Genomic DNA, 27,997 nt, shown 5'->3' on the forward strand with positions numbered 1-27,997 from the left:
AAGTGAGTTTCTTTCTGCTCGGCATTTCTGTTGCCATGCTTTTTCTGCAGATAGCAACAGTTCTTCTGTATGCATTTTCATCAGAGAACCCAGTAACTATGCAGCCCATTCCAGTTATGGGCCATACAATATGTTCTTTTTCCAGACCAAGTAGCAATGATACAATGTTCCCTTTTTTCCTTTGGGTTGTACTAACTGTAAAATAATTTTCTGCCTTTCTGAAGAAAAGTATAACGATGAGTGAGACTGAAACATTTCTCACTCATAACGCTGTTTCAGTCTCGGATTCAATTCAAACTGTCCATCTTGCATCCCAGATCAACTGGCAAGTTGAAAACACACAAGAACAGCACCCAGTAGAGAAAGGTATGGCTGTGACCAGTGGTAGGACTCGTAACATTATTGTGACAATATCATGTTTCATCAGTGGAGAAAGACTGTTAACAGCTGTTTGCAAATTTTCATCAGCATAGGCAAGAAAAAAAAGGATTGAATGACAGTAATTGGAAGAGCATATGCTTTTTTACTGATCCTGGAGTCCTTCATGGGTGAAAGTAATGATGAGGCAGTGGCAGCATATCAGCCACCACCACCAAAATCCAGAACAGCTATTTTACTTGCATCAGATATCTGTGCACATGAAGTGTTCCTTCAACTGCCTCCCCCGCTCTGTGGAAAACTTGTAGGTGACCTTGGAAACATTCAGACAACTCCTTCTCAGTGGCAGTAAGGCATAAAATTCCCACCATGTTTTGCAGGGCTAGAGAAACGCAAGACCAGTGAGACTCTCCGCACCATTATGGGAGGCATCACACTGGCAAACTTGCCCTGTTAGTAGTCTTCTGCTGCCCCCTTCAAGTGACCTGCAAACACATATAGATTCACAGACAGAAACCCTCCCATCTGCACTGCTGTGGAAGAGAGGCTGCTCCTGCCTATACAACATTTGAATGAGAGAAGCATGTTGCCTCTGCAAATGCCATTGCATTTTGGAGGGTGCTCATTTTTGTTGCCAAGTGAGATATGATCCGGGAATTCCTACCAGGCTGGAACACTAAAGAGACTAAGATGGATATAGACCAGATTGCTCAGTCAAAGAAGAATGGGATGATTCAAACCATGCAAGCAGCAAGAGATTTATAGCGTCTAGGAAATGTGAAAGTTCATAAACTTCAGCAGCTCAGGGTTAGGTTACAATAACAGATGAACAGAGATTAATATCAACATGGCACTTTTTAATTTAGATGCCTAGCTTGCTCTTTAACAACATTGTAGGTATCTAAAAGCCTGTCTGGGATACGCACTAACTGATGATATAAAAAACTTTGAAAGCAAAGGAAGACCTGTGGATAAAGCCTAAACAGCACCCAAGAAAACCAATGTGGTAAATCTCTGGATACTTGAAATCAATAATAAAGAAATAAAAACCAAATGCCACAACCTTCCACTTGAAATCACTGAAACATTCTAGGAAAATGTAAATACTCCTTGTTTTGCTCTAGCTGTTCATTTCTAAGTAGACAAGACTTCTAATGTACTTTTCTTAATTCATATAATTAAACAGATTCCTAACTTATCATACAAGGGTTGATGACCACAGCTGTACATTCCAGCAGAGATAAAAAGGGTCATATTAAGAACAACTAAGAAACACTTGACCACAATATTAGGAACCAGGTCTAGCACAGACTACAGGCAGTTTGAAGTTACGGAACAGCAGAAGCTGTGCAGCAAATTGAATGGGCTCAGGACAGAAAAACTGGGATACTTTATTCATGAAATGAAAATAGTAAACAGGAAATCTACGGTGCCTGTATTCTATGTGGCAACCTCTGAAACTGTTAAAATACTTGACTTTATACTAATATGCAGTAATATAACTTCTTTCCCATTGACTTCATTAAATATTTGCTTCCCACTGTGAAACTGTGAGACAGCCAAGCATTTGACAGCACTTTTTGACTCACAAATAGGGAGTGTCATAGCAAGGAGGACAGAGAAACATTCAGACAGCCTTAACCTCCTGCCCATCAAGGAGCTTGCAAAAGGAAAGATTTATGGCATACCTCTTAGTATCTAAGAAATTACTACCTCTCTCCCACGCACCCCCATTAAGCTTTGTCCAAAGCAGATCAAAGGGATCAGCTATGTCAAGACTAGTATGTATTATTTATGTGACCATAACACCTAACAGCTATTGTGATGGATCAGGATCATACTGTTAGATGCCGGACAAACAGAAGGAAAAGGCACTCCCTGTCCCAAACAGCATACAGTCTGAGGATGAGATGTAAGACAGCGGAAGGATAATGCAAATAATTCAGGAAAAGAGGAGACAGTCAGTAAGACAGACGATAGTCTCACTAGCCTAACCATTACTTTTTTTTCTCCCCTTCTTTGTTAGAGTTAAAATGACAATGAAGACATTTAAGGAACCTGTTGAGGATAGGTAGCTCTGCAAAATTTTTCAAGGATTGCCCCTACAAACAAAATGGCACAAAGCTAAGAAACAGCCACTGTTAGCATCACAGGGCAGAGTCAGAAGCTGGATCCTTTTGATATCTTCCGGTCTATAAATGTTTTACTCTGTTTCCAGTTTCTTTCTCTTCACCCATCACCAGAAATACTTAATGGAGATTTGCATTAGCTTGTGGTTTACTTTAACTGATCCATAACTTGAAAGTCTTACTCTGAGCACTGAGTACAAGGGGTTTCCTTATAAGTAACCAACTCTTGCAGAATGCAAAGGACCGTTTAAAATCAGTTTCTGCTTTATACAGTTGCAAAAAATAATATTCTAAGTTGAAACTCAGCATAAATTAATGGTTTTATTGCAAGCCTTGAAACAGTTTCTGTTTTCTTAAAGTCCCAGGTCCTTATAACATAAGAATCTCAACTTTCATGTAAAACTAAATATGAAGGTTCTGTGCCTCATTATTTAGAAGCAAAGCCTAAAATGTGAATTGAGTGTAAATGTGAACTTAATCTTTAGGCTTTCAAAAGCAGAGAGTAAATAGAGAAGAAAAACAGTGATTATTAAATTTAAAGCTTTCATTTGGGGGCTCTCAGCAGAAGGAACAGTGCTCTCTCTTCCTGAGTCTGACTCATGAAAGTCTTTACTAAGCACAAGCGATGATTTCAGAACATAGCAAGGAGAAAAGTGAAGTTGTTGCTGTTCATGAAAACTATATTTGGCAAGCAAAAAGCAGCACTCCATCTGCCCGTCTGTAGATTATGAAAGAATTAGAAAAACAGAGCATGCAGACCATAATCTTGTATCCACAGAAAAAGGATGGTCGTGAAAGGACACACAAGGGCAAGCATCAGTATACACTGTAAGAGTCAGGAAGTTCTGCCCTGGAGAAGAACATTGACTTATACTTTCTCTTCTCTTCCTAGAAATAAGGGAAAAATCAAGGTTTACAAGTTCTACATGACAAAAGCTCGCATAAAAATAAATTGCATGATTATGGCCCAGGATGGGACCCCTTTTCCTAGAATTTCGGAGATTAGTTGGAAGGGTGACTTCTCCCTGGGCACTGCTACAGAGCTTTGTTACTCGTCACTGGTAGCTGATCAACTCATGTTTTAAACAGGACTTGGGGACTTCACGTACACCTCTGCCAACATACAGAGCACGATGCAGGGACCGGGAGCTGCCTGTCCTGCCTCTGAAATGGAAGTAGCATAAGCACAGCTAGAAAGTACACCACACAAGCTAACTAAGTTATTGTCTTCTAAAAATCAGAGCTGCTTCACCCACGGCTGTCATTTGCTGCACCCAAATGTAACAACACTGCTGACTCTAGCTCAAAGGAGCTACTCCTATGAAGTACATATATTTTGTAAGTCACCGAAGTGTTCAATTTTGCAGATCACTAAAAACATGAATATTTGAGTGGATTAGGAGGTTCTTCCACCTGCCTAATGTTGGAAGATTCGTATCCCCACAGCTGTAGCCATGTGGTTTAATGCACTAGAAATACCCTCATCCATCTGACACACGATAGATCACAGAGTCAAGATCTAAATCCCACTTCTGTATGGTCTCAGAAAAAAAACCCAAAAACTGTTTAGGAGATGCTAACATAATCAGTAGTTTGTTTCACACCCACATCGTCATTACTGTCTTTTAAAGTGAATTATTTGAGCTAAGGCCTTCATTTATTACCAGCTCCACGCTAGAAATTTTTTTGTTCTGTGTTGGGCTGAGCTCGGACATCCATTTCTGTATTTGTACCAACTCAAGGGGTTACCACTCCAAGCCTTCCCTGAATGGCTGATCAGGTGGCTATTAAATCTAGCCCCGCTGAATCCAATGGATCTGCTGCTCTTGCAATTGTTCCCTCAACAGTCCAAGAGAAGCTGCCAGACCAGTAGGTCAAATTAACAGTGACAAGCAGCTGGAGAGGGACTGTAGATAGTTACATTCTGCCCACAAACACATGGCCAGAAGAAGAGGTGTGACACTGCCGAAGCTCAGACCAAAGCCATAGAGTTAAGACAGTTATACCACTAAAAGACTTTTACACACCTGCCTAACCAAGCATCAAGGGATCTGTTCTGGCAACAAATGGACTAGGGGGAGGATTCCAGTACGAATAACCAAAGATAGCAATTCTAGAAAAGTAAAACCATAATGGAAATCCTTTTTTTAATATAGTGTTTTTGCAAGGTATATATTCCCTTACAAACTTATCACAATGGTTCTCTACAACAGCAGAAGCCTGCAGGCACTCTTACAATGCAAAGAAGTATTAAGAATCCTTCTGCAAACTTTTACAGCTGTGTGCCCAGTAAAAGAAATTCCAGGTTTGGCCAGGGTCTGAGCTGAATATGGCACAGGTCTGCATGAAAGAAGAAAGCCCAGGGATGTTAAGGAATGCTGCTGGCAAGAAAGTGGATGATACTCAGTTAGAAATGTGGGAACAGTAAATGGGATTGAGATATGCAATAGATATAGCTGGAGGGAGAGGTCAGCTGACTTGGCAAAACTCTCAAGCTCTAGACAGTCTTCCTTGATCATGACACTATAGCTTAGTTGCAAAATGCCTCTGAGGAAAGCAGTCCATTGACCAGACACTGCATGCACAGGCTGGGTTTGCAGCAGCTGTCTGCTTACCCTATCCAAAAGGGCAATGCTTGCTGGTAACAGCCATCGGCAAGGGTCTGCTGCATACTGCGATTCCCAGAAAGCTGCTGACAGCGCTGCACTGCACTGTGCAACCTGTGACACCCCCATTGTAACCCAACAGTAGCTGCTGCACAGCAGTCCAAGGTTTACCTGGCAGAGGAGCTAGGCAAAACTAACAGGACCTTCTCTAAAAAGTGTGGATCTTCAGTGAAGCTAGAGTGAATTTACTTTGACAAGGGAAAAATAGCATTTATCTGCTGCCTCCACGAACAGCTCACGTCAGCTGCAGGTTCAGCAGGAGCTGGGTGCCAAGATATGTGCAATAGGTAGGACCGAAGGGAGCAAAGGTGCCCTCGTGGAAGTGGATAAGTTGGCAGGGCAGGAGGGGAGGGAGGGATATGCTGCTGCCTGCTGACAAGGGAGTTCTCACCCCTGACCTCTGTACTCTTGCCTCAGAGCTCTAGGAGACAGCATTGTCCCAATACAAATATTTGTTCTCATTCTCTTAAACAATCCTTATTTTTTATTTGAAATGGAAATTTTTATTTTTCTTTCTTTGACTGAGCTTGTAGCTCTCGCCTTAACGGCGCAGACACCTGACTTTTTGCTTGCTTTAAGAACCATAACAGCCAAACGCAGTATCACGTTTTCTGGTTTACTCAGTTCAGTTTGCTGTCATTAGAACCAGCGGCACTGACAACGTCAGCATCCACCCGCAGATATTTGGGGTGCTTCTCTGAAAACTTTAGCTGCCGGTAGCAGGGGAAAGCATCTGAGCCTTTGTTTAAAATATACAAGCGCACGGTTCCGTAGGCAGTTTGCACAGGCAGCTTGCAGACAGAGAGCCCAGGAGTGAAAGCAGACAGAGAAAGACAAGGTATTTAATCTTAATTTAGGTGCCCTTTCGCGGACATCGTTTCCTGGGGCCGCCTGCGGCTTTTGAAAAAAAGGCAGCCGGCAGCTGCGCGCAAGGTGGGCGGCGGGGACGGCCAAGGATGCTGCCAGGGGAGGGGGGGGGGGGGTCTCACCTTCTCCACGTAGTCGGGCACCTCCTCCACCGTGCGGAAGGAGCTCTGGCCGGGCGGCAGCGCGTAGAAAAGGGCGCGGAGCTGCTGGCCCGGCGTGGTCGCCCGCGGGCCGCCCGCCTCGCTGCCCATGGCCCGGCCGCCGCGGGTGCAGGTGCGCGAACGGCGGGGACGGACCGACCGACCGACCGACCGCCCGCCCGCCCCGCGCCGGCGCCGCGCAGCGCTCCGACTTCTCACTCGGCCCGACGGCCTGGCTGCGTTTCCCAGGGGCGCTTGAAAGCTGCTTTTGGGAAAGCCTCGGAATTCTTATTTCTCTTTCAATCGCGCTGCTTTGCAGGTTTTCTTGGGGAGGGTTGAGGGGGTTTTTTGTTTGTTTGTTTGGTTGGTTCTTTTTTTTTTTTACGTGTCATGACGTGCGCAGCCCGCTTCTGGGAGCGAGGAGAAAGCCGTCGCGCACCTACCTGCTGCATGTCCCAGTCCCCTTCTCGCCCTCAAAAACCCCTGAACAGCAGAGCTCAAGCTGTCCTTTCTCAGCTTCAGATAGGTTTCTACACACACACACACAAAAAAAACCCCACCCAACATCACTCAGGTTTTGACTTCTGCATAAAAAGCAGAATTTTATCATAGAATCGTCTAGGTTGGAAAAGACCTTTAAGATCATCCAGTCCAACCATTAACCTACACTACCAAGCCCACCTAAACCAATCAAGGGTAGACTAGACTAAACCATATCCCGAAGTGCCACATCTACCTGTTTTTTGAACACTTCCAGGGATGGTGACTCCACCACCTCTCTGGGCAGCCTGTTCCAATGCTTGACCACCCTTTCCGTAAAGAAATTTTTCCTAATTTCCAGCCTAAACCTCCCCTGGCGCAGTTTGAGCCCATTTTATAAAATTAAAGTGTTAAGGGTTTTGAGAAACAAGCAGAGATGCACTTATTGGCTCCTTTGGTCAGCTCTATTGGTCAGTCCAGCACTCTTTCCATTAAAAGTTTTTAATTTTTAACTTTCAGAAGGGTTTATCATGGCTCAATTTTATATAGATCTGACTAACATGACTCTGCTGAAGGTAGCTTCTAGAAGCCATCTATTAGGCTTTCATTTAGGAGGGAAAACCAGGGAAATATAAAGAAACAGTGAAAATATATATACGCTAGATCCCTGTAGAAAATGACTTTTAGAAATGGGAATAAGGACAGGCTTTGTACATTCAAGCCTTCAGTCTGAAGCTCAGGAGCATGCATTTCCCTGTCAAATGTTTGTCAATCACACTTGATACGTTTGGCGTAAGTACAAATAATAAGCTTTGTGATAAAATAGATTAGCCAGAAATAAAATAACACAATGTCCCAACAACCTCTTCATCTCAAACGTTCAGTTCCACTTATGGTCTTTGCAGAAGAAATGGACTGTAAATCCTGCTGTAAAGGATTTTGCCACAATTTAAAACCTGCCAGTCATTAAATTAAGGAAAACTTTCTACTTTGAATCAACCCTTAGTTCTGGAAAGAAACTATGACAGGTAGTTTCAACTGAAATTTCTGTTTTGAAAAAGAAACATATGTAGAAATTGACATTAAAATAATTGAAGTAATGCACATTTGTGATGTTTGTATTAAATATGCTGCCCTTTAAACAACAGCAGGGTGGTAGATTTAAACAATGTTCTGCAGTTTGAATAACGTAACAGTACTGTAGTGCATGAATGTCAGAAAACAACTGGAAGTACCAATAAAAATATTTTACTTTAAGCTGAACAAAGCACAAGTACTTTAAAATGGCGTTAATGTTGAAACAGATTTGGGCACTCTCTTAATATGTATAGTTTATACTAGTACTATAAGTAAAAATGAATAAACTTATTAAAATCCTAGTGGCCTCAACTCCCATGTTGGTTTATGGTAATCTGAGGTTCTTACTAGAACTTAGTTATTAGTTATCTTACTAGAACTCTAGTTATTTAACTTCTAAAATGTGAATTCATCTAAATGAAAATTCCAAATTTATTCAAAATCACACAAATCACCAGCATTCTGACTAGATCTTCATCACAGGCAATGACATATGCTAGAAAACGTTTGCTTTTTCATTTAGATTAGCCTAAGTGTTTCTAATGCGTTACTCCCACATTCAAAGTCCTTGAACTCACCCTAACCTCAGCCACACCATCCCAGCAGGCCACCCTGAGCCCTTCATTGCTCTGGAGCTGGTGTTCATCTTGCTCCACTATCAGCTCGCAGAGTTAAAATGACCAAAGCTTAATCCCACAAAAAAAAAATGTTATCAGTGAACAGTATCTGGGGAACCACTACCTCATATCACACCATTCTGGAAAAGAAGAGAATCCATCAGGTTTTTGGGAGTCTACTTTCTTGAAAATTATTATTTTGGACCCTCATTTCAGTGTAAATTATCACTCAAGTATCACTGTACTGAAATTCTTGTTTTCAAAACTAAAGAATTTGGACTTGATTATGCCTCACAGGGGAAACAGATGGGTTGTGTTTTCCGGATTTTGTGTCCAAGGAAAAATATATGACAGCACTGCAATAGCTACACCTCTGGTGAGGAGAACAAAAATTTAAATCCTATCTAGACCATCTAGGAGTTTTAGACAAGCTTCAGTAATCTGGCTCTACGAATGTAGCTGCTGTTGTCTATATAAGCCTTGAAAGTCAGCATGCAGTTTCCAGTGCTTGCTCTTTTCTTTGTTAAGAAAGGAATAGAAAATAAAACATCCAGGAATGTTGCTTCAGTGGAAGGTCTAACCCTCTACCAGACAATGCTTCCTCCATTCAGTGACCTTGCAGATTTTTTTGATTTTTTTTTTTAATCATTTTATTTTCTGCAAAGAGTTAAATAACCTACTTTTTTTTTTTTCTTTTTACAACAAAAAATAGAAAAGTAGGTATTTCTCGTCCTATGCTGCCATCAAAAAAAGCAGAAGGATGTTCTGTCTGGAGACTGGGATTCTGCTGTTGACTAGTAGATCATTCCAGTAACTAAGGCAACAAAAGCCTCTGTTCTACTTAAAGGAAATTGGGGAACTGGCCTAACATGATCTGTAGGTGGATGATATTTTGTTTTCTCTAAAGAACTCCATCCCACCCACTTCATGAACAGAGAACGCCCAGACGCTTCCTGTTTGGGTCTCTCTGAGCACTAAACCAGCACTAAATAATAAACTCATAAAGGGAATAAGGGCAGGTTGAAACTGGGATGGGCGATATAGTCTGCCTTGGCAATCATTCGCAGCAAACTGAATCAAATCCAGAACTGAGCTGGCCTTAGTATGCTCTATTTATGTAGTACTATCTTTGAATATAGAAACACTTTAAATGAGTACATTGTGATGAGCAGATGTCAGAATTTTTTTGTGTCACTACTCCAGGTATTCAGCACCTATACTCACGCTTGGCAATGGATGTCATTAGGGGAGCACTAAATACATCGGTGTTGTTAAAAATTGGTATTACAAGATATTTTGAATGTTGTCTTTGCCAGTGATAAACCCTACATCATACAGTACCTTTTAAAAAAAATATTTAAGTGTTTATTTGTTCATATTATATAAGCTATATGTATTAATACACAATTCTTAATAACAGCATAATGCTGACTTCAGAAACCTGAAGACAGGGAAGTTCTGAATATTAATCAACATCCTGCCATGCACTTAGCCACTTACTGCTAGCTTTCTATTTCTTCTATGCAGGACTGCTAACCATAGGACAGTGCTCATATATGATCATTCTAAATTATTTAATTCAGTGCAACTAGTTAGCAAAATCAATTTATTCAAGGGTTGCCAAGATGTCCAGAGAAAATAATATACCCTTCAGGCAGTCTGTTGGGGAAACTTACTGTGATAAATATACATACTAATCTTTAGCCTCTATGTTTATTTGTTATTAGCATCTATTCATGGTCCGGTAGCAGGGTTTTTTTTGTTTGGTTTTGAGGGTGTTTTTTGGTTTTTTTTTTAAACACAGCAATATTTCTGAAGTCTTTCTCCTATGGACAAAATTTTTTTATTATTATTATTAAAATTCCTTATCTTCCTTCTTCTGTCCCCTAATATATTGAACATGGGAATCATTTGCACCTTAGACTCTGGTCCCCTACTTAGCTGAGCCAGATGCTGACTTTCTGCTGGAAAATGGGCGGGCAGCACTCCTCTCTCCCTCCTTATTTCTATACACTTCCTCCACCATTTACCTTGCCCTGGCACAGAGACTGACAGAATTTCTCCATGAGTTGATTTACCTCACAAACTCACATAGCAAGAAATTAAACCAGGAAAGAAATAGTTTTACATTTTTCTACTGCTCTAGTGAGCTAAGTGGCTCATGAGAGGGTCCAGGGAGTTCAGGAGTTGGCATGAAAGGTCAGGGGAAAGAGGGCAGGACCACACAGCTACAAACCAGAGATGGGAGAATGAGGTGGAAACAGGACTTCTTCATTTCAGCAGCAGCAAGTTATTAGATCAACTGAACAGCTCATGGAGTCACCGCCTCCTGTGCATTTGCCAAAAACATGGCTTCAGCAGGCTATCATATGTCAGCATGCAACTACATCCAAACAGTTGACGCTTCCTTTACATCAGCACTTCAGTAACTGCCTTTTTCAAAGTTATCTTTTTTTTCTGTAGGGCCAGTCTCCAGCAGGATGGAAACTGTTGCTTTTATTTGCCTATTCACATAACTATATGTTATGTATTGCATTTTATGGATGGGCTCCGGCTGGACAGGAAAGCTCCCTGGTACTCCATGTTCTAGCTGCCACACATGGATGGGGTCATGGGGCATCTTCTGGAAGGAGACGAAAATGGTGCTCTCCATGGGATCCACAAGGGACCATCAGGCTGCAAGGAAGCCAGGAGGCGATAGTTCAAGAGGTGTAGCAGATGAAAGATGTAGCATGAAATAAGAAGGCAGGGGCCTGATCAGGAAGAGGACAACAGTGGCTCAGAGCTGCAGGACGGAGGTTCTCCTGGAGACTAGAGGAGCTTTGCAGAGATTGCTGCAAGCCAGAAGACCAGCTGAGATTGCAAGCTGAGACATACAAGGTCCAAAGGTAATGGCTCACCCTATTAGGATACAGTGAGCAGCAAGGGAATTGGCATTTGTGCTCTATATTTTTATTAGCCCTCAAACAGCAAAAACACAGTTTCCTGTATTTCAGAAGCTACTTTGGTTTAGTTTCTATTCTCATAAAAGAATGTTAGAGATAGAAAACCCTTTTGGTGTAGTCGCTATGCTGACTGCAAGAAAGATGGGCAGGGAGGTTCATCCTGAAGCTCTGACTGATTTTGGTGAGCCAATCACAAGCAGAAAGCCCTCTAACATGTTTGCATGTTAGCCTTATTGAACAGTGCTGTAATGGCAAGAAGTTCCCAAAAGAGCCTAAGCAGTGGTTTCAGCCCTCCCCCACTTCCAGCTGCATGTTGTGCACTCTCGGTGCTTTCCTTGTGCAAGCCCTCGTGGTCATTAGACACTGCGCTGAGCCATTTTAACATGCTCCATCAGCAGAAAAAATAGCCCAACAAAACAAAATGCTAAAACTGGCTTGAGTTGTTCTGGACTGAAGTCAAGACAGACATTCACAACAGAAAGGAAGATCAGGACAGTGTGGTAGTCTAGACTCTACCCTGCTGAGGAAAGCTTGGGAATTTCGGAACATCAAACTTATCTTGGTATCTCATGCCTAAGCTCTGTAGAAAGATTTTTGTCAATAAACAGGCATGTGGTCTGACAGAATGATTGTTCATCCTCTGTCTGCATGCCTCATTGCCTGGGCTGTTCAGCTGCCCATGGGTGGGCTCCTAGGCTGCCCCATCTATTGGGTGTTCAGCTACCAATCTCCTTAAGAGGTGAACTCTTAATTAGGTCAGTTATTGGCACTCCCTGAAGCTGGCTTCTTGGGCTGCTTATCTCTGCACAACCTGAAACAGCTCCAAGAAGCTGCTTTTAAGCCATGAGCGGCCCCACACCAGCTGACTCAGTCATGCCCTGTTCTGATGCAGACAGCACAGCTGCCTAATGAGTCAGGAAGCAGTCACCAGGGTACTTGGGCAGGCTGAAGAATAAGGCAGAAACATTTTAAGGGTATTTTTGTCTTATTTGTTCAGCATTTTCTGCTCTTGAAATACTTTAACCTTTTGTTCCTACTGAGGAAAAATGTGGTTTGTTTTTTTGGTGGGACAGGGGATGGGATGGGAGTTACTGGAAAAATAAATTCCATCTTCAAGGCAAGCCTATCAAGTAACTTTAGAAGAACAGCCTGCCCACCTGTTTTGAGTGTTTCCAAATTTTACTTGGCATGTTCTGCTGTGCAATTTCTTGCACTTTTATTTCTGAAAATCTTATTTTAGTTTAATTTATTAGGAGCACCAGTGTTCAAGTTGCTGCATGCTGTAACCTACATGGTATGTCAGCATTATATAGCTTACAACCTCAGATTCAGGATAGATATCTTGTACATCAAGATCATTTGATCAGACATGTTATAACCTATTTAATAGGTCTTTGTACTATCTGACCAGTGATTATGACTGTTTATTTGTTATCACCAGAATAGTCTCTCTCATGTTTTTGAATTAGGAGCATATGAACATCAACACTAGGTAGACCCAAAATCATGAAACATCTCATGATATGAACTATAGCACATGCTACCACTTTACTGCATGTGCACAGGCAGGAATCATTTGGGTCATTTCTGAGTGGAAGCATAGGAAGTACAACCTTTCAAGCAAGACTAACCAAAACACTGATGATTTTTTTTTTTTTAATCATAAAGACCAGCCCTAAAGAATTATAAAGATTATGCACATATGTCTGAACTTCAACAAAAAGACAGTGGTATTAAATTGACACTGAACATCTTTTTAAAGATATATTCTAGTACCAGCAGCAGATATGCTTGATAAAAATCAGTGGGTAATATTCAAAAGCTTGAGATCTTCAAGCATCATCTAGCCTTAAATCAACTATTTTTCTTTATCATTAAGAGCACAGAATAATTAATTTTTCCTAGAAAAATCACATAGTTTCTATTTCTTCCTAGCCTAAAAATCCCTATTGCTTGAGGGAGAGATTATTTTCTGTTGATGACTCCCTTAAATAAACTACAGTGAGTTATAAATGCTGAGTGCAATTAATGCATTTGAACAAAAGGAAAAAAAAAAAAAAGAGTAAAATGCTTAGCTACCAAAGGTGGTAGAACAACTTTGGAAAGGTGGAAATCCCCTTTTGTTTTCTTCTAATAAGTTACCTGGACCTCTGGCAGGCAACAAGCCTCCTGTGCCAGTAAGCCTGGTAGGAGATAGACACTGCCACCCCACCACCCCCCAAAGGGAGTCTACAGCCACTGTCCCCTGCCGCTCCAGAGTTAGTGCTCACCTCCGGTCCAGCTGACCTCTATGCTCCCCCTTAGGAGAGTTTGTTCCCCTTCCTTGCCTTTAAGCCACTGCATCAATGCTGCAAATTCACATCAGAGGGCAAAGAAGGAACCTTTCTCCTGCTGCCCAGTGACAAGCTGTCAGCCTCCTCCACCCAGGGAGTCTCCATCCACCACTCGTGCACAGGTAGCCTCTTGCTCTCCTTCCTTTACTACATCCTGCAGCACCCTGTCCATCACCTGCTTGTCATCCTTGAAGCCACACAGTCACACACTTCCTCCCACTGCTCCCTTGCCCAGTGCCTAAGTACCTCTGCAAAGCACACCTCCCACTGTGAGACCACCCCAGGAAGAAGTACTAAGTGCTCCCCGCAGCCCAAACCTGCATAAGGGCATCCTTTGTCGCTCCAGTACTTTTGAGGTACTCCAGGTAATTTATCTGTTTCCCGTTGAGGACCAAACCTTAACAATACTGTACAATCCTATCCTACCTGGAGACATTCCAGCATACTCCTCACATCCCAGCTAGCTCTCTAATTGCCAAAAGACCTACTAGCTGAACTCCTACTGACCTAAATAGGTTCTTTCCTAATCAGCAGTCAGATAAAGACAGAAGTTGCAGCCCTTTTTAATCAACAGTCTCCTTTTCAGCAAGGGTAACTAACTGAAGCTGTTAGCTCCAGAAGGCCCTGGAAGCTTTCAGAAACAACTAAAAGCTGAAATTTAGACTGAAGAAAAATTAAAACCAGAGAAAAACTAATTAATAAATACAACAAAATGTGCAAGGAATTATTAGGGGAAAAATGTTATTAAAAAACCCTTAAAGGAAAGTGAGGAAGTGAAAATTCATAGAAAGTCCAAAGTTTCTGGAATATTTGAAAACTAGAGCAGAAATCTAGTTAGAGGTCCCGTTACAGGATAGCGTATGATGAAGTAATTAAAGACTACCATAATGTATAAGCACTGAAACTGTCTGTTAAAATTAAGAATGAATGTTTTCAATCTTTGAGTGCTTTTCATTTTGCAAGCTTGAAGTTCATGTCTCACACTGCTTAATACAGTATGAAAAGCAAGAATAACTCTAAAAGTTATTTGATAAAATAAGTGATTGAAATTAGTATAATCAATCAAATGACAACTAACATATATATCATATTTTACCATAGCAAAAGCTTTTTTTTCCTTTTTTTTTTTGGTCATCTTTTTTATATGATGGATATAAATGAAAAGGTAAATGAAATTTCATTTATGCATACACATCACTTGGAGGAAAAAAAGACTATCCACTACAAAATTCACTCATGAAATGCTTATTTTTTCCTCCTTCATTCTAGTTCCAAAACTTAGTTCTCCATATATTCAAAAATGTTTCTAATCTCTTTTTATGTTCAGGGAATGAAATAGGCTTCAAATTTGTATGTCATAAGTATGGAATGTATTCCCTGATATTTAGTTGTGGGGAATCCTTCCAGTGTTACAGAATAACTTACACAGCAGCTGTGATCAAGATGTCTGTAAGGTTTTCTTTGCTGTGTTGTTTACCTGTTCTGAAACACTTACTGGTTTAATATCTGAGCCAAAGCCCAATCAGAATAGTAAGATTAGCATGTGTAGTATTTTGGGGGGCTGCTTATGGGTTTGTGTGGTTTTTTGTGGCAATTTCTCAAGATACTGAGAAACAAAATAGTGGAAAATCAGAAAAAGATTTGCAAGAGTCCAGATGCAACTATCAAGGTCAGTTCTGTCTACTTAGAGTAGGTTTGCAATGAATCAACTCCATAATTTTGACATGAATCATCTCTCTAGCTTCTAAGAGACTGATGAGCTACCTGGGGAATGCATGTTCATTCTTAAAAGATTATGAAATCTAGCACAATCTGAATAGTCAATCTGAATAAAACAATACAATTTATAAAATACATTATTCTGTGTTTTTCAGTCTCAAAAAAAAAAAAATTACATTGACCTCACAACTCTCTATAGTTGCTTGTAAATTGGTGAAGATTTTAGACCACAGTTCTCAGTCAGTAAAACTGCTGTTGACATGTTTGAGCCATTTCTGTAACGTCATTAGTCCTTTCTTTTGGGCCATGGAGACGTATACCTTTGGATTTGGAATGCAGTGAGAGGAAAGGATGGGATGGGAAGTGGGGAAACTGAGAATAAACACAGACTTTCCTCTAGCTACTCTTCAGAATTCAGAGAAGAAAGTTAATATTAACTTCAGATTCTCTTTGAGAAGTGCCACTGAATATGGGTGTGCCTTTGGAGTCCAGGTGTTGTCACAAAGCTAAAGGAATTCAAAACATGTTGATCTATGTCTGCAGCTTAGCTCTCAATACTTTTTTTCCTTTATATTTTTTCAGCTTTTTTACCTTTCAACCTGAGCAAACCCTGGCTCTAATGTAGTGAGCAAAGAGGATTGTCAATGAAAAGGCTTCTTAGAGGATTCTTTCCCTTTTTTCTATGTTTTTTTTTTCTCTGCTAGACACTAGATGTAATGATCATATACAGATCTGTATTTGCTTTAGCGTTACAGTACTGTAGCTGACGTTAGGATCTGCAGTGAGGTGGTGTGTAATCCTGAACTAACAGGTATGCAAATAGTGTCTAAAATGTTGATATCTGTCACATCCAGTCATTCTGGTCCAGTGAAGCACATTCCTACATAAAATTCCTCCACAGACATTTGTCTTACTGACATTATCATATTAAAAATGTCTTGGACCTTATGCCAACTGGCATTTCAGAAGCTGAGAGTTTTCATTTTATTTGTCCAAATGAGAAGGGGAATAATCTCTGTATTATTTTTCTTGGCTATTTTGGGCAACTGAAATTCTCTGAATTGTCCCACTGCTCACATAAGTACTTAATCTAATTTTGTTTTTCTGAATCACACCTGTATGGAATGCCTAAGACACTGCAATAGTGTGAAGACAAACCAAAATTTTATCAATTTCCTAATTTAAACAAAAAATAAAATGTGAAAGTAGCATTCTAACTCAAAACATTTTTTATATACATGTTCTCTATAAATTTCAATTTTGCTTTGTAAATGTTTTCTTTGTTGATTATTTTGTTATGATCGGGTTCCTTTAGCAACTTGATTTAGGATGAAAATTAATTTCAAATATCAAATTTTTCCACAGAACAAGAATTACGTTTTCAAAAAAATTTCACAGATTGAGTACTCTATGATCATAGATATATCATAGATATAATAGATATAATCTATGAATTCTGATGAATCATGTTAATTAAATTCAGAGGAATAATTTGATTTCATCTCAGATACGTCACTAAGTCTTCACTTGATTTTATAACTCACAAACACACAAAAAGAGATCCTACATGTCCTTAAAAATAAGATATCCTTATTGCCTTAAGCATCACAACATCACTTGTAAAATGAAATCTCATGTTTTATGCCAGGTTAGGACACACTTGTACTTGCACTGGAGAAGATCAGTGTGGGAAATGAGCTGATGAATTTTTTTCCATACATTGTCATCCTTTCTTTGCATTTGTGAGAGTCAATGCTCAGGCATGATTTTATTGATGCTAGTCTGGGAAATTTGCTATTACTGAGTTGATATGTGAGACAGATCTGCCAATTCATAGTTACTAAAAATCAAAAATTGTATTTTATATAAGTAATTGTTGCAATCATATTTGGCTTTCCCAATGCGTTTTAAAAAAAAAAAAAGGAAGATCCACACATTGTTTTCCTTCCAGACAGGAGAAATTAAAAAACAGAGAACTGAAATCTAGTGTCCCGATTAAAATCCAGTTTGTGTAATTGCAGTAATCAAAGCAATGCTAAGTAAGCAAACTGTAGTTGCAGTTAGATACATCATTATTCACATTCACTTATTCTGTTGTCATTCTCTGAATTGTTATACAGCTGTGAAGTTTCACCTCAGAGAGAACTGCACAGCAGTGACAGGCAAAAATAAGGATAATAGGTGCTTATGGTTTGCATAAAGCTGCATATAACTTCCAGCATGATTCTTTAGATGCCAATTTAAATACCTGGATGATAATATAATCTTTTGCTGTCAAAATTTCTGAGAAACCTATATCCACCTTGGTCCTCGGAGCTTTATCAAACTCATCAAAGATGACTCCAAAAGGACTGTTCAGTGAAAAAGCCTTTTTTTATACTGTTGTGATTTTCTGCTATTCTGAGGCAGTGGAAGGTGTTTGCACATATCTTGCAAATGTATTAGGAGACTATAGTCTCCTGCTAGAATTAAAATAAATCTCTGTATTGAACTGTCAAATGCGATATTCACAAAGTCATTCAAAAGGCCATTGTAGGATGGACTCAGTCACAAAGTTACGGCTTTATCTTCATTTAATCCATAATGTGAGCAGGTATGGGATGGATTTTAGCCATTAATGCATTACAGCACAGGAACAATTTCAGTGCAATTTTTGGCTTTGTTTTCCTTTCTTTCTAATCAAAATGTGTTTATCTAAGCCTCTATTCTGCAAATTTAATGAAGAACCCGCTCTAACAAGTAAATACTGGGATTTTGGTAGGTATTCAACCCGGGCCAAGAAAGTGTTTTAGGACTTTTTGGTTTTGTTGTGTAATGAAATGTCAATGGTATATTTCAATAAATGTATTCATAGAAAGTCTGCTTTTAATTTCACGAGATCCTAACTCCAGCTTCATTAGGCTTATCTTCGTGCCATTGCTGGTTCTTTAATTCTTCTTTTGTTAGTCTCTTAAGAGTCCGTATAACTTTTAACAGGAATCTGGCTGAGCCAAAAAGGAAATCATCTCAATAATGCTGCATGCCAGTGCTTTGTGTACATCTCATTATCGCAATATGCTAAGTCAGTCAGAGGCTATGCATGATATTGAAAACACAAGAGGAAGTCCTTATGAAAGTAAAACTGTTCTTTGTAGTAGAAGACTGGTAGTTCAAAATCATCCAGATGTCTCAGTTGATCAAAAATGTAACAGCACTAGATACTCACTTACTTACAGGACTGCTCTTTATCTCAGTGTCATATCAATCTATTGTAAATATTTTGTCACGGGTTCTGCATAAGGCTAGGGAGAAAGCTGGATTACTTTCATCACTGATAAAGCAACCAATGCAAAGTCTTACTGCCAAAAGGAGTAAATGTGCCTGTGCTTTCCTCATCCTCATTTTTTTAAACCACTAACAATGTCATTCATTCTGAACGCCAAGATTACAAAGAGTAAAAAGACTGTTTATTCAAAAGACCTTCTGAAAATGGCATAGGAAATAGGAAGCCTTGCATTTATACTGGTAATCCCTCACCTCCTAACAACAGTCATCTGCTAGGGAGAGAGAAGTGTTGTAACATCTGGCTCAGTGTGGTGAGTTTTCATCTTCTGTTGGGAGGGCTGATGTCATGTAAGAAACAGAGGAGCAGACTGACTATTATAAATGAGAGACAGCAGCAGTGCTTATCCTGGGAGCTGGGGCTCATGGATTGGTTGAATGGCTGCCTGCAGCCCCCATGTGTTGATTCTGGCCCATTAACCATCCTATTAATCTTCAAAAAGTCTTTAAAGCACGAGTGTTTTGGAGGGTGAAAATAGGTGAGAATTTGCAGGTGTCATTCACACAATACAGCCATCTTCCACGCTTTTTTCAACAAACAGCTCTCCCAGTCTATTAAAGCACAGAGGGAAATTCTTTCCACCACCTTTTACCCCGTCTGAAATTTCTGAGAGCATCAGGGTTTTTAACATTTTGCAAGGTGGCAGTGCAAACATAAAGGAACCGAAAGTCGGTTTATAAGAATCAGAAGGATATTTGTTTTGGAAAATTTATACACTTCATTCAACCCACATCCTTTAACTTTCAGTTTTTGAGTGTCACCACAATATATACTGCTGCATGAGTCATCTCAATCCTGTATCAACCAACATTTCAATTCTCTGTAATATTCTGTTCTATTCTTTTGGGAAAGAACAGCATACAAGAACAGGGCAATTTTAGGCAATTTGAAGGTTATACCATGCTTGACACCTGACTTCACTTTAGTAACACCTGCCTGAAGAATAATTAGCAGGCCACTTTTAAAGAAAGAACTTCCATACACCACAGATGGCATTTTTCATACCAGACAGGCAACGATGTATGTTGGAAGTGAGCCAAACTGTCTGCAAAAACTGTGAGAAATTCAAGACAGACATCTGAGTGGAAGGAAAGTTTTACCTTCCTCGACACCCCTACTCCCCTGCAACCATTCGGGAACATCTGTTCAAACCTACCTCTCTATATAATGCACTTTATTTTTCTTATCTACTAATACCACAAATTACAGGAGAAGGAAAGCAGCATAGCAAGTTTCTTTTATATTGGTTATGAAACCTACGATTTAATAACATAATGTGATGATTTGCCAGCTATAGAAATCCCCTATTATAAAACTCTTGTTAGAACGAAGAACAAAATTTTCTTAACTGGCTAGTAATATGGGGTCCTCAACTCACATTTCCATAAAGTGGTCCTAATTTTCACTGTGTACTCAAAACTTCGTTGAAATCAGGATACCATGTGTCATAACGGAGGCACAAAGTCAACAGTCACTTTGGAAATTATTGGCTAATGTCTTAATCCTGGACTGTTCACTGATTTGTATGAACTTTTGTGTGTACTTTGGGCTAAATCCAAATCCCTGTGAAATCAATCGTAATCTTTCCATTGCCATCTATAGGCTTTAGATGAGGTCCTTTGCTTCCTTCAAAGAATCTTTACTTCTTTCTTGCAAAAATATTCTATATAAAAGGAGTCCTGAGAACTCTTCATAATATTGTCATCAGAATCAAATGTCTTACGCAAATATGCTAAAATTAGAAAAGTAACAGCTCTATGTTGTACTTAGTATCACTTATGAACTAAAAAATTGTGCATTTTATTTCCACAGTTCCAATGAATAGGTATATACGTGAGAATTATGGAAATATATATACAAAATTATTTACAATGTGTTGTAAGTCCAAACTAGGGCTTTTTTTCTCCCCTGGTAGTTTTTACTCTCTTAAATGCATTTCTGTGGTAATTGCATAAAATTTTTCTAAGGGCACTTTTCAAGATAAATTTTTAATTTGGGAAAATGCCCATTTCAGTATTTTCTCAGCTGTGCATGTGACTTTCTTGGCAAATAATGTGGTAACCATTCAGAATAGGCATATTTCTAAAAACCCTGCAGTCCATGAGCAAACATAAGTAACACATACAGTGTCTATATATTCATGGTGACACTAAGGATGAGCATCTGTCCCTAAATACTAAACCACTTTTACAGATACTTGCCATGTTCATTGCTTCATATGGTTTTGGAGCACACTTTTATAACACAAAACCCATGATATTGTCATGTGGTTATAAGACAAAAAACTTCCTACAGAAATCAATTATTGTGCTGTTTACTTAAAGGATGAGTGAGTCTGAAAGTTCTTAGTCACTAATGTAAAATAACATTTTACAAGGTTTCTCTTAATGGATGCTAAATTTTCAAAATTTACAAATAAAATCCAAACATTACTAGAAAAGTACTTATGGCCAAATTTTGTCTCTCTCTCTCTCTCTCGAGTGAGAGAAGTCTATCTGTGGACTAGTAATATTATTTTGTTAGACATGAGAACTGAATATTTAAATTCAAGTATATAACCATAATAGATGTAAAAAGAATAGGTAAAAATTTCTAAAATAATCACATTGGTACACAAAAAGATGAAACCACTTATGGAGAGAACAGGGATGTGGCATTATGCGTTATTCCAGTCAAGTAGTCCTCTGAACAGAACTAATGCCATTTTTATTATTATTTAATGTCCTGGATCACATTTTTATACCTTATCTCAAGTATAGCTTTCACTTCTGCTCTGAAGAACCACATATTTACTCTTTTATTGTGAATACTGTTAGGGGAACGAGTCAGGGTCATGAGGGTTGGAAGAGGTTGTCTTAGAAAGTATTCAAGGGCCAAATAAGATTAAAAAAGAACAGAAGTGAGTCCTCACAGCACATTTAGTAGGGCACTGAACCTAATCCCAAAAGACTTACTAGGCCTATGATACAAGGTGGCCAGTGCAAATTGTTTATCCATTATAAAAGCTATTTAAAACTTACCTTTCATTAAAAAATCTTTGGAGTATGTCTACAGAAAAGCACTGCAAAAAAGGGAACTATGATTATTTCCTCTACAACTACTATTTAACAAGCTCTTAATTTACAACATTTTTTGAGGTCTTCTCCGTTTGTTGATATTAACCAAGTTGACTGCCCAGGTGATTGTTTTCAACTGAATTTCAACCGAATTTCTGCAGATAGGAGTCATGACAGTTCAGATACCAGAAAAAAAGACAATGGCTAACAGATCTGCATGTACAACTTTGACAGAAGTAGTAAATGGCTGAGAAACTTCTAATGCCTTTGCAGTTTGTACAGATGACTGTGAAAACCTCTTACTATGCCATATGGAGGCCCTGACTAACAGCCAGGGGCCTTAAATTACATTGAAATGGATTCCTACACAGCAGCTTTCAGCTGTAAATGATGTCAAAAGACTATGGGCTTAAAATGAAAATGAACAGAAATATAGAAAAGCAAATGAGCTCTCGTAAGTCCTTATTAATCTGAGGTAATAATGTGCATCATCACTGAAGCCCTATGCCTGGTTATTGCCAGCTATTCACTACATTACCTTTTTTAAATGAATATAGACATCAGGTTGTGTATAGAATTCTCCCTTTCAATCCACACACATTACATAACAATATTAAATTACAGTACATAATTGGTTAAACATTACTCTTTAAAATTTCTTGAATCTTGTAGCCGATCTTAAATACTGCATGTACTCTACTAAATACAAGCTCACCCAAGAGACATAAACTGACTGAAGCCAGGAAATTCTAAATGAAGGCTCAAGCTGACATTTTGTCCCTAACTTATATAACTATGTTTCCTCATAGCTACTAAGAGTGCATGTCCTAATGGCGTTTCTTTCTTTATTTGTACAAATAATATTATTGCAGCAGTCAGAGCCTTCATTTAAGAAATCAGGATACATAAACTACCTTGAAACTTGGCCTGTGGTGGAAGGACATAGGCATAGAGAGTCTCCTTCTTGTGCTCCTTTTTTGACTATTTTTGGATCCAATGAAAAGAAAGTCAAGAAAAGATTAGCATTTAATTAAATTCCCAAACTACTTCCAATTTGTGATTTAATAAATTCAGCCAGCTTGCAATGGTGTTATTTTAACCGCACCTCTTGAACTGCTATTGTTAAAATAAATCTGAAAACAATGAAGCCATAGTAAACAAAAACACAAAATAAAAACTCAAGAGTCATAAGGGAAGAGAAAGAAACTCTGCAAATAATATATAGCCTTGTACCCCAGAGACAGCAGAAAAAAGAGTTCTTATCATCCATCATGTTGAAAATTAAACTGTTAAACATCACTGACTTTTTACAGTCAATTATATTTTCTCTCTCTGTTTCCTAAGAGTACACATTTCTGTGTATAGCTCAGCGATACTTTAACAGAACATCAAAGAAAGGCAGACTCTGGACAGATACGATATCAAAATTACTGTAACTCAAAAAATACATCATTAGTCCTCAGAAGCAGGATTCATTGACAATAAGTCGTGAGAAGTGATTAGACACTATTTAATAACAGGAACTAATAAAGATAAATAAACCAAACTAGGTTTCATCAAATTTCACTCTACCACCAAGTGCCTGCACAACTTTGGGCAAATCACAATCTTAAGGCTTGATTTCATCTATCTGTTAAATGGTATAGTCCTAGCTATACCACATGGCTAGATTGGTGGAAGAACCCTGTTAGTCTGCAGACAGATATAAGCCAATGAAGATAAAACAAAACTTCAAGTTACAGTGCAAAAGCCTTTATCCATAGCTGTTTTCAGCAACAAAATTACACTAAGACTTTGATACAAAGTCATAATATGTTACAATGGGTGATTGATCCCGGGGGCTTCCATAAAACAGCTTTTGAGTAACTGGGATATTCAGAACAAGATGAGGCATTATCTGCATTGATGAGTCCTGAGCAGACCCACTAACCCACAAAGTGGAGCTAAAGCACAGCGCGTTCATTGCTGCTATGTGTGGCTTGAATACGAGCTAGCTGAAATCTGGAAGAAGCATGTCTGTATTTCTGTGGGGCTGTGCTTGTAAGTGAATTCCTTCAAGACTATGGTAGGAAGCTCACTGTGCTTAGGTTTCATAGCTCCAACTTCTGCCAGTGTGGGATCTCTGCACCATATTGCACTTACCAATGGTGTACCCACAAAACAGTCGTTTAAAGCCACCAGAGGTCTTTAAGTAATCTGAGAGGCTACTATATACAGTTAGCACCTTACAGCCAAATTCAAAGTCTGAGCTGCTTTTCAAGATTGGGAGATGATCAATTTTGTTAGCCGCCTTTTTTTTCTGTAGTATAAAGTTACATAATTTGGTCCTTTGTTTGAAGGTTCATTCAATTATCTAAACAGAAATTCTCCTAGCACTGTAAATCCATTTGCACATGTTTCTCTCTCTTCAACCTGTGCTTTAAGTCTCAAAAGATTCAGTTAAAGCTAGGAAAATGGAAAAAGACTATCTTTCTCAATAGGAAAAAATTCCTCCTGGTAATGAGATTATTATGGCTCACAGATTGCCATCATTACACATATTGGCTGCTCCCCCACTGCAAGTATCCCAGTCAAATCACTATGCCACTAGCAGGATAATACACCTCTCAACATGCCTTGGGCTAGGAACACATTGCTGGTGCATTTCAGCTAATGTAAATAAAGCACTTCCATTTGTTTTGTAAAATGTCAGCTCAAACTTGGCTGATCCCTTTTCAGATTCGGTCTTAGATAGCAACAAACAATTCTGCAAACCTGAAAAGGCATTTTTGGCAAACGGTATTTGAAAGACAATGATCTTCTCTCCCCTCTTTACTAGCAAAACAAGTCACATCATATTTGACTAAATCTCTGTTGTTAAAAAGTGTTATTTGAAAATTCAAAATGCTTTTTTCAACTTTTCATTCTAATTCTTAATTTTGAAATTCAGCCGTATTTGATTTAAGAGGGAGAAAAAAAACAGCGAAGAATAAAAAACTTTAGACTGAATCACTGGGTTTTTTTTTTTCTTTTTTTGATAAACATCACCACCACCCAAAAAAACTTTCCCATTCAGACATGAAATCAAAAATATCAAGTATTCAAAAGTAGTTCACTTACTTCTCTATCCTACTCCCATCTCAGCGATTTTGTATGACAAAGGCATTTGAAAAAGAACTGAGAAACAAATGCAAAACCCCTTAACTGCTGGAATCAATAAAATGCTCTGAAGTCTTTAAAGAAATGAATTACCCATTGCTTGGATACTTTAAACTAAAATGATCATGACAACAATTAATGTGCAGGAAAGATCAAACCTACAGTGGAAAGGATTTGGAAAACAGACACAGACTTCTTGATCGCATTTAACTTTTATGACGCTCTACTGCTCCACATAGCAGAGCTTCAGTGATTGCTTACAATCATTTACTAGGCTCTGCACATTTCTTGCTCGCTCTTTCTTTCACTCAGCTCCTTCTATCACACCACACAGTCCAGTTAATCTCCACATTTTTTGGAGATATTTTGGTTATTTCTCCTGAACAGCTTTATTGAACAAAGGCATGATAATATAAGTATGCAACCCTTCCTGATATTTATTCCCTTTCATCCATTTCAACAAGGTCCAACAAAATAACCCTTTATATTTGCTCTGAATCTGGAAAAATGGTTGAACAGACTGTTGTTGGTTTTGGCTGAAGATATCAGTAGCTGCTAGATGCGTTTTTCCTGCTAAAGGAAAGAGTTTTCCAAATGGATCAAGGTAGAAGATTTATCCAAGATTAAAAGTCTCAATTTGAAAACACAGCTTTGTGTTGTCCACAGACAAAGTTCCGAAAGACCCGAAAAAGGTAGAGCTGCTTAGGACTTTTACAAAAAACTCTTTAAGTATCCAATGAAATCACTGTAGAGAGACCAGAATTATTTAAAAAGGATTATTTATTAAACATATTTCTTTACAAAGTACAATCAATGGTTTGCATTAAATTTTGGGGTTTGGTATTTGCCTGTATGTACACAAAAGCTTATAACAGAAAATGTGTCTTGATTTTACACATGGGACACAATACTGAGTTGCCTTCATATTTGATTTCTACCAACATAAGCAGTTGATAATAACTTTCAGCTTATCTGCTGTTTTTTTTAAACTGAAGATGAAGCAACAACATTTCTGCAGAGTGTCAGTATTTATCAATGTACTCAGTTATGACAAAGTAGAAATGAATAATCCTTTGGGAAGTTTCCACCAAGCATGAGTGGAACATGACATTTTTTGGCAGGTTACTGGACTATCCTTATGATCCTAAAAATCATTTTTTGCAGTTATAAGATAAGAAGAATTGAGGAGCTAGGTAAGTTTAATAATACCCTATTAGCAGCAGTTGATAGTAAATGCAACATAAGGTTTGTTTTGTCTGTCATACAAGGATGTGTCCTAGCAGACACTATTGTATTGTTCTCTACTTGAACAAAAGTATCTGCATGTATTGTATGTCTTTGGAAAAACAAAACAAAAATAAAGAGACAAAAAGCCATTTATTGTCATGAGTGACTATTGCCATCAGCTAATATGAATGCATTGCTAAAATTAGTGAAGACAGGAAAATGCTGTAAGGTAAATATATACAGAGTTAAAATACATTTCTTATCCACTAGATAGTGATTTTGTGGCACTGTGGTTTTCAGAATATAACGTCTGTTGAGAGCAATGTAATTTTCAGTGCAAGCTAAAGCAAAAATACCTGCCCGCTGTCAAAAACATGACAAACAAATCTGGAATGTTCAAAGTAAGTTCGTCTTCCGCTTCTCCACTCTTGAGGCACTTTTAAGACATGGCACTTACTGTAAACCATCTAAAAATCAAGAAAAGCAGACACAATAAGCCTGAATTTTCCATAACAACTTTAAAAATCACTGCCAGAGTCACTTGCATACGTAAACGACGCCTGTGTAAGGCTTGCCAGCAAAGCATCTTTCCTGAGAACGGAGCTGGGACACTCTGTGTGTATCATAAGTGTGCGTGCTCAGAGCTGTGATCGCTGTCGTGGCTGTCGTCGTTCGCTAGTGAGTCCCCCGTGTGCTGGAGACCAGCTGCGCCGATGCCAGAGAGCTCGGAGGGGAGTAGCGTGCCCTTTTTCACATTCACCAGTTCCTTCTCCCGGGCTGCTGCCCCTTGCTGGCCCCCTTTTACCCGCTTCCACTTCATTCGTCTGTTCTGGAACCAAACTTTTACCTTCACGGAAGAACGAGAAAACAAGAAAAAAAGATGGGGTCACTGAAGTTAATAATGATCTTTCTAGCTGTAGCACAGCATTTGAGCTTTTTCTCTTTTTTTCATGTGCAACACGCTGCCTTTCTGTCTGTATAGTAAAAAGCTTAGCAAGCCTTCCCTGAGGAGCAGGAGATCCAGTTTTGGATCGGACGTGAACCCTGGGATGTGAGGATAATGACTGCAAAGGAGGGAAAGGGGTTACCGTAAGAAGGCAGGCGGGCTATCTGCAGCAGATAGCTCCACAGGAAGATCTGAGGGTCCTTTAGAAAACGTTAAAAAGTTAACATACTCTTGAAAAACATATTAATGCCATTTCACAGGCAGAGAAACAGAGGCAAATCGGTACCCACCAAGGGACCGTGCAGACGAACCTACCTCTCGTGTAACAGGGACCCATACTGCTGCTCCTCATGCTTATAGTGCTATTAATTACCCTTCAAAGGAAGGTAGCTACTTTGGAAAGGAACTCCAACTGAAAAGTTTGCATTGCTTTCCGCCTGTTTGTTTCTGTAAACAAGCGGTGAGTTTCAGGTGGACCATTTTAAAAGCTGGTGGTTTGGGGTTTTTTTTTTTTTTACTTGCTGAAGTGTCTGAAAGAGCATTTCTTACCATCAAAACTTATGACTTCCCTGCCTATTTCACAAATATATTTAAATGATTCTAGTTGCCTGATCCTCTATTCTACTACATTTAGCCAGAGACCCTGGTCAAGTTCTTCAGACGAATAAATACCCCCAAAGCCAGAGGAGAAGACATTTATAAATTTCAGTCAAAATCAGCAAAGAATTTCAGATGAGAATGGAAAAGAAATTCATAGCATGAAAGATTAAAAATTTATCTGTATTTAAGTCACATTAAAACCCAAGATTTCACTCCAGCTGAAACTCATTTCCCCTCCTCCCCTTTTCTGTGTAGAACTATATGGCGGGGGGGGGGGGGAAGTAAACCTAAATTATTTGCATAGTTCTAAATTACCACCACTGCAAACCACAAGGACTTTTTTTTTCAATAGCCAAA

The 27,997-nt window shown here is 39.0% G+C and overlaps 2 protein-coding genes across 2 annotated transcripts in view; both read right to left on the minus strand.

Annotated features, from left to right (window-relative positions):
• AGMO (alkylglycerol monooxygenase) overlaps positions 1–6,291 on the minus strand; it is a 196,461-nt gene extending 190,170 nt beyond the window's left edge. The window contains exon 1 of the mRNA XM_075728214.1: positions 6,163–6,291. Within this exon, the coding sequence (XP_075584329.1) occupies positions 6,163–6,291 (129 nt within the window). The remainder of the gene's footprint in view (positions 1–6,162) is intronic.
• A 20,425-nt stretch (positions 6,292–26,716) lies between these two features.
• The window catches only part of MEOX2 (mesenchyme homeobox 2), a 53,299-nt gene continuing 52,018 nt past the window's right edge, over positions 26,717–27,997 (minus strand). The window contains exon 3 of the mRNA XM_075706076.1: positions 26,717–26,941. Coding sequence (XP_075562191.1) covers positions 26,717–26,941 — 225 coding nt within the window. The remainder of the gene's footprint in view (positions 26,942–27,997) is intronic.

Source organism: Pelecanus crispus, chromosome 2 (assembly GCF_030463565.1).
Source record: "Pelecanus crispus isolate bPelCri1 chromosome 2, bPelCri1.pri, whole genome shotgun sequence".
NCBI lineage: Eukaryota > Metazoa > Chordata > Aves > Pelecaniformes > Pelecanidae > Pelecanus > Pelecanus crispus.